The 8,054-nt window shown below is 39.6% G+C and overlaps 1 protein-coding gene across 1 annotated transcript in view; it reads left to right on the plus strand.

Moving 5' to 3' along the window:
* The window catches only part of ELAVL1 (ELAV like RNA binding protein 1), a 46,313-nt gene extending 39,367 nt beyond the window's left edge, over positions 1–6,946 (plus strand). The window contains exon 6 of the mRNA XM_033082022.1: positions 2–6,946. Within this exon, the coding sequence (XP_032937913.1) occupies positions 2–326 (325 nt within the window). The 3' untranslated portion in view covers positions 327–6,946. The remainder of the gene's footprint in view (position 1) is intronic.
* The last annotated feature ends 1,108 nt before the right edge of the window (positions 6,947–8,054 follow it).

Raw genomic sequence — 8,054 nt, forward strand, 5'->3', positions numbered from 1 at the left:
GGTTCTCTCCTATGGGTGTAGATCACATGAGTGGGCTTTCTGGTGTAAATGTTCCAGGAAACGCATCTTCTGGCTGGTGTATCTTCATCTACAACCTTGGTCAAGATGCTGATGAGGGAATCCTCTGGCAGATGTTTGGCCCCTTTGGTGCGGTTACCAATGTGAAAGTTATTCGAGATTTCAACACCAACAAGTGCAAAGGTTTTGGTTTTGTGACCATGACAAACTATGAAGAAGCTGCAATGGCCATAGCAAGTCTTAATGGCTACCGCCTGGGGGACAAAATCTTACAGGTTTCCTTCAAAACCAACAAGTCCCACAAATAACTTGCTCGTGCTTTTTGTATGGAATAGATAATGGAGTGACAGAAGTTTAAACATTTTTGTTAGTGTAAAACTCATTTTGCGCCAATTTTCACAAGTGTTTGTCTTAGTCTAAATGAGAAGTGAAAAGGTTTTATATTCTGGGATGCAACTGACATGTTCAAATGTTTGAAATCCCACAATGTTAGACCAATTTTAAGTTCCTTTAAGTTATTTCATTTAAAACATGTTAAAAATCCCCTGAAATCTTAAGTAGATTGCATTAACTAGATCCTCTGGATGGTGGTAAAATTGAAGCATGCTTTCACTTATGAGACTAACATTTGTTTCATTGAATGTTGTCTGCAAAAACTGGAATTTTCTGAAAAATATCAGGCTGAATTCATTGATTTTCTTTGGTTTTATGTTGTTCTTCCTACCCATTCCCCTCTCCTTTTGTTCCTCCCCAGTTTCAGTAGTATGGAAGAATAGTTGAGAAATACTAATGTTTTAGTTGACAGTAAATTGTTTGATCAATTAATATTCATTACTCTGTGTCTAGTTGAGGATCAGGTTTTTTTAAGTCAAGGTCTTGTAAGTAGTAGCATGCCAGCCTAACTTTTAACACCATTGAGGAGGTAAGTTGCACACTGAGCAGTGGCCAAGCTGTCCAATTCACAGGTTTTTAGAAAGGTGACTTTTAAAGCCCATTTTGAGAGGAATGGACCAAAGAGTTTCAAAGAAACTCCAGGAAGATTTCAGAGTCAAAATGAAACTCCAAAAAAGCGAGTGTGAATATATGTTGCTACTTTATCAGACTGAATCTCTTCTGTCCAAATATTTAATGCATGGTGCACTACTTACTGGTACATTATAATACAGCAAGATACTTACTCATTTTCCAAGATCATTGTAGTTGGAATTCCTTTGGCAGTTCTATTTTGTAAAGAAAAACCAGTTATAAACATTTGAGCATTGTATTTCTCGCATCCCTTCTAATGAGTGCTAGTTTTTCTATTTTAATAGGATTTTGTTTTGACAACTAGCTTTACTTATTGAACACTCAGCAGAAAAGTACTTACAACTTGCAAGTTAGATATTAACCAAAAAACCCCTTTGATTTGTAGATTTAAAGATTAATCCCCCAGGTTTTCTGCAGACTGCCTTGAAACTTTGAGTTGTTCTGTTTCTGTTAATTTTCTTTTGCTTTTTTGTGTTTTTTGTTTGTTTTTACTTTTGCATTTAAGAACATTAAATTTGATTTTGTTTTGCTCAAATTTTGTTTTGTTTTTTATTTTCTGTTCTTTTTTTTGCTAAGTATTGCACAAAGTGTCCAGCTTTCAGAGTGTTGTTTTAAGGAACTGTAGCTCCTCTTTAGGAGAATTTTAATTTACTACTTTGACAGATGAGTAGAAGAAAAAGAGTTTTGAAACAAGCACCACAATAAATCTGTCACATAGAAATGATGTGTCACAGACTGATAAAAGCCTCAGGTGTGCTTGGGTAGGAAACTGGGAAGGCTGACCCTGCCTGTACAGGTGTGTGAGCTGCTGTGCACAGCTAGAGACTTGGCTCTGGTGTTTATATAAATAGAGCAGGTGTGGAAATGAGGTCTGTGGCATTTTAATGCAGTGTCTCCTTGTTTTGCCTGAATCTCTACCAGCCCCAGAGTTCATTTCCAAACTCCAGAGGCCAGTCCATGTTGCCTGCTTGTCTCGCTCCATCCCCAGCTGACCTTGCCTTGTGCATGCCACCCTTTGTCCTCTCCTTGCCATGGGATCTGCACAGCCCAAGGGCTCCCTCTGCCTCCACATGTGGCTGAGCTGCTGCCCAGCTCCAGGGAGGACCTATGGGAGCTGCTGATGTTCCTGGACCTGCCCAGGACATATCTAAACCCTACAGGTGGGCCTTGGCCCAGCAAGCAGCCTCCTGCTGAGTTTGAGCTTGTGTGCAGTGAATGCAGGTGGGGTTTTTTCCTGTTAAAACATCCAACTGTGCCTCTCCTGCCAGTCTGTTCCCTCCCCAGCTCTTGAGAAGCTCAGTGATTGGTGAAACAGTGACTGTGACACAGCAGCCAGCCCATTCCCACCCTCCATAGCTACTCTTGGCTATCAGAGGTTTCCTCTCATCACCATCAATCCGTCACCATCCATTTATCATGTCAATGATTATTTCATTTCTGTGTAGAAGGAGAGCTTGGGAAGCATTCTGAGGGCTCTCCCAAGTTAAAGCTGTGTAGTACAGGGAAGTTTTCTTACCATGTCCTATCATTATGGAACCCTGCACTGTCCTGTTCCATCCTGTTCCACAGGAGTGGGCTGTAGTCATCCCCAGTTCCTGTCATTCTCTCTTGGTTTATTCCATTTAAGATAAATTTGCTACTAAACTAAATGGGAGTTGCTGTTTATCACAATATTTAGTTGAGCGTTCAGACTTCCAGTGAGTGACCTCTAAACATGGCTCTGTATCAGTACTTGTTTCAAGCACACTGACCATGGGAGCACCACATTGCTGTGCTGCCACTTCTGGAAAAAAAAAACCTTTCCTTGGATGCTTGCTGGCATTGCTGTTCCTTTTTCCACTCCTTCCCTATTTTTCCATTCTTTTCTCATTCTTTGCTAAATAAGAAGGAAAATACAGGATATGGTTTTGTACTGCTACTACAACAATCTCTTTAGGAAGGGTCTGATTCTAGCTTTCTTTGATTGTTGCTCTGATAATAATTTTCAGGTAATTGGTATGAGCTGCTGATTGAGTCGGGAAAAGAGGAAAAACTCCTGCTACTATCCAGAGCTGATACCAGAAGTAGTTTATGATCTGCACTATTTGAACAGACAATAAAACCTTGGCATAAATAGCTGAAGTCCAGAGGGGAAAAAAAAAAGTATTCTTGATGCGTTTGTTTCTAAACAGCAACTTGTGCATCCTACTAGTAAAGACCAAAAGGAAGCTTCTGGGGGTGGAAACTAAATTCTAACAGGACATCTGCTAGGAGTTTTTCTGCCCAAAAGGTAGGAGTAACTCTTTTCCTCACACCATGCTTTGAAGCTCTCACTTGAACTGACCTGTTTCAAGAGAGGTTTTGGCCTCTTAATTCTCAGAGTGCTCTGCTTTTTCACTCAATTTGATGGAATCCAGGTGTTTCTGTCAGGTGATACTTCCATCAGTCAGTGCTTACAGGATTTTTGTAGAACCAAAGGGCTGTCTCCAAGCAGAGATCTCACATTGCTTGTGAGATGCAGTGTTCTCATTTAGGTAGAGAGTTCTGGAAAGTCTTCATTGCTGGATTAGGATGTGATGATCAGATTTTGGAGACCTGGATTTGTTGGTCTGTGCTGGAGATGTGCTACAGGAACAGCTGAGATGGGAGTGTTTTGGGGTCCTTTTAGGTTTAGAGTCTCTTGGGACAGCCCCAGGTGTAGCTTCTGAAGGACCAGGTGTAGTTCCTGCTGAAAACACAGTTGTCCATGCTGCTGTCACAGGGTCTCGTGTGTGGATGCCGAGGAGAGTTGCTACATTTGCTTCCCAGATGTTCACATGAACGGAATTCACCCTGTGTGGAATGCCGGCCATGAGCTCCATCACCTGTAAGCCTCCTGTTAACCATTAGCAGATAGGGAAATCCCACATAAATATGGAAGAGGAATCTCTGTTGTTGCTGTATGTGCTTGGTATGAGCTGGCAAGGCACGTGCACATCCTTCAAGTGAAGGGATGTCAACACCAGAAATCCAGACACAAGCAGAATCAGACAGCTCAGTGTGTTCAATTCTCAGTGATTCCTTGTTAGATAGTGTCTGTGCACTGAAGTGTTGGATTTATTTTATTTTATTCTTCAAACTGCATTATCATAAAACTTGGTTTACTCGAGTTGCTCCCTTCTCCTGTCAGAGACTGGCTCATGCAGTTACTGTTGCCTCCTGAGCCCTCCTGTGCCAGTCTCTGCATCTGTTCTAGCTCTGGAGCTGGGAGAGGCTTGAGGACCCAGCTCTTAGGGTGAGGGGAGAAGTCACCATTGCCACAGTGCTGTGTGTGGCCGTACAGCTTTTCTTTCCCTTTGCTTGGATATGTTTTTTGTACATCTGTATCATGTGAGCATGAAAACAACTGAAAATCCAGAGACGAGTCATGGAGCAGGATGGATTGTCACCACAGTGAACACTGGTTGGTCAAGTGTGTGGTCACTTGCCCTTGTCCAGATGACCAAAGGGTGTTTGCATGGAGAGGACACCTATTTTTATAGGGGGTTTGAATGTCGTAGTAACGTTGTTTATACAAAGCAGTTAAAAATCTTTTTTAAAAAAGTTTTAAAGAAACCTTGATATTTATAGGAAGAATATCCAGCAGTCAAAACCAAAATGATAAATGAACTGTAAAGGTGATCCATTATTTTAAGGCTGAGTTTGGAAAATGAATAGTCCTTAAGGTCCTTCAACATTTGTTACGATTCTATGTTGCTTTAATATTCTGGTTAAGGTCAATAAAGTAGAAATTCTTCAAATATTTCAGGAGAGATTTTCTTTTCAGTGCATTTTAAATGGCAATAACTCAAGTTCGTTTGTGGATAGTTTATTGTTACATATGTGCTTCGAAAAAACAAACTTGGAGAATGTCCCCATGTTTACTTTTCTAACACAATATACAGGTCAAATGATAAAATAAACTGTTTATTCAAAGTAGCTCCTCTACTAGCTCTGCCTGCAGAAGTTTAGAATTCGTGTAAGGTTTTTAACACACAGCTCTTGTGAGCTGCTGGTAGCCTGGTTCAGTCACATAAGCATGGAGCAGTTTGTCTGGATGCTGTCTTTGTCAGAAGGTCACCATATCTTTTATTTCCATAATGAAGAAATATGTCCTTTATAACTCTGTCAGTGAAGCACCTTATTGTTACATTTCTACGTTTAGGTATCTACAAATAACTTTAGAGGGAAGGGATAAAATTCACCTTTAGCATAAGGAAACACCCACCCCTTGAGCTCCCTGAGTGGAACTGCACTTTGATTTGGCTTTTTTTTGTTTGGTTGGTTTTGGTTTTTTGTTTTGTTTTTATTTTCCAAGAGCTGAATTTGTCACCTGAGGTATTTTAATCTATTTGGAAGCAGGAGGGTCTTTGTGCCTTTGGCAAGTTCCTCTAACGCAGCTCTGCACTTCTCAAGGTTGGCTTCTCAGCACAGTAGAATGGATAAATCCAGAGCTCAAGAGGCTAGTGGTTATTTTCTCTGATTATTACATTTATTATTACTGGGTTTCTCCTTACTAATATAAAAAATAAAAAATGTGGAGTTCATAAAAAGGGTCTCAGTTCCCTTCCTCTCACTTGGAAGAGCAGTACCTCCGTGACAACCAGTGGATTGAAAATCACCGTTCATTTCTAAACATCCACTTGTAGGTTGATCAGCTGCAACATCATTTCAGTGCTTGCTGTTTGTGGCAGTCTCACCTAGTCAAACAAATCCAAACTCAAATTGTTGCTTTCTCATCCTGCATGATTTAAAAACAGTGAAAGTTTTTATGATTTCTAAAGCATACCCACCACCCCAGAGTGGGTTTGGCATTCAACTCTGGTGATTCCTTCTAGATCACACTCGATCAAGCAGCAACAAAGGTTTAGAAATATTTTTTTGTTGAATGGAGTTTTCAGCACTGAAATTCTTTTTTGTTGCTAATGATGGGAAAACAGTAATGGTAGAACTGCCACCTGAAACCTTGGAAAATTCCTTCTGTGTTCACATTTTAGAATCTCAATATTCTTCTACTGATGTTCCTTATTTCTAAACATTTTTGAGCAAGTTTTTAGTGGTATGGCTGAACTTTTTCACTTGGTCATTGAGAAGAAAATGACTTGAGACATTTGAAACATAAGTTGGGATAAACATTTATTTGATGAGTAATTTGAATGATACTGTACTTCTAGTCTTTTTATTGATTTATTTTCCTTTAACTTATGTAATCTTTTGTTTATAAACTAATCTGTTTGTGGGACAGAAGGTTTTATCAATTGCTTTCCATACTGTACAGTATATGGTTACACATTTTGTATATTTAGTGTGTTTTTAAGTTATTGATTTGTTTTATATCAAATAATTTATTTTTCAGGTACCATTTTCATTTAAACTTTGTTTTTACATGGGTTTACTTTAAATAAAGTATGACACTGCTTTCCAAATGTCTAAAATGAAGTTGAATCCCATTGTGTTATTTTGAGATGATTTTTGTAAATTAACTTACTTTAGAAATAACTGCAAAAGTGTACCAAGTTCATACTTTGATTGTGCTTCAATTCAAGTGCTTGGAAATTCTCTGCAATGATTTTTGAGCAGTTTGAAAAAAATGGAATTTTCATATTGAAACAGTTCAAAGATTTGTTGATGAAGCAGCAGCTTTGTAGAATCCTGTGGATGGAGTTATGAACATTGTTTTCTAAATGGATTTTCAAAATTAAATGAAACAACTCATAGATATTTTACACTGGTGTTAAGACTTAAATGACATTATCTATGTTAATAGTGCAAAGGAGTTTTGTACTTTTGCCATTTGTTCATGACTGGTTTTGTTGACCACTTCTTTGGAACATACTTGGGATGCTTTTACTTGAGCCCTGGGGAAGGGTGTTGTACTTCAAAATAGACTTAGGCTTTTACTTAATTGTTCATATTTTGTCTTTTTTTCCCTGCAGGAATTGGATTATTATTGTGCAGTTTGGATTTGACATGTTTTCAGAAGGATCTGAACTGTGTTCAGGAATAGGCCAATCAAGGTTCCTCCACTAAAGATTTTGTAACTTGCGGCCTCGTTAGAAAGATGGAATTTAAAAAATAGGCTTAGTTTCCTTTTTATTTTTCAGGGAAAAAGTTGTTGTCTTTATCTTACATTTTTCTTCCCAATAAAACCAAACTCAAAGCCCAGCTACACTGTTACTCAGAAATGTGTAGTGAAACTTCTTCAGGGAGCTCCTGGGGAAACAGACTCAAGTTGGTCCATTGGAGGTTTAGATTGGATGAAGATTTTCTGCAAATTGTGCCAGAATTGTCAAGCCCTGGCACAGAGCAGTGGTGGAGTCACCATCCCTGTAAATGTTCAGAAAACATGGCTGTGGCATGGGGGGTCACGGGCTGGTGCTGGACATGGTTGTGCTACCAGTTCATGGTTGGGCTTGATTAACTTAGAGGGCTTTTCCATCCTAACGGCTGTGATTCCATGAGAAGGGACCATCAGTGCAGGTCAGGCTCCCTGGTTCCTCAGGTGAGGCTGGGGCAGGACAGACGTCCCCAGGTAACACCCTGGGGGAGGTTCTGTCAGGGGTATTTTCCAGGAATGCCTCTGAAACCACATCCTTTTGGTTGAAGGAACACATACATTCCTGCTGGCTCTGCATAGACTGTGTTCAAGTCTTAGTCCTTTCTTCACCAACGCTTTTCTTTCAGCAGACTTTTGGTTTTGGTAAGCTGAACTCTGTCCTGCTGTGTTTCAGCAAGTGCCTCCTGTCCTTTAGTCACAGAAATAATCTCTCTGAGACTTGGGCTAATTGTACTTTGAGATGTTGCCTCTGATTTTGCTCTTAGAGGCTTACAGTGAAAAGTGATAGAAAGTAAGAGGTATAAATAGTGTTTCATGTATGATGTCATGGAACATGTGGGAATGCTGCCTCAGCTCAGGCTCTCTTCCAACTCGGGAGTTTTTAGATTTGCAGTTATTTTTTCTGTGATGGGAATTTCTCAGTTCAGCACTGTTCACCATATGGAATTATTCGTTG

This window comes from Catharus ustulatus, chromosome 29, assembly GCF_009819885.2.
Source record: "Catharus ustulatus isolate bCatUst1 chromosome 29, bCatUst1.pri.v2, whole genome shotgun sequence".
Classification (NCBI taxonomy): domain Eukaryota; kingdom Metazoa; phylum Chordata; class Aves; order Passeriformes; family Turdidae; genus Catharus; species Catharus ustulatus.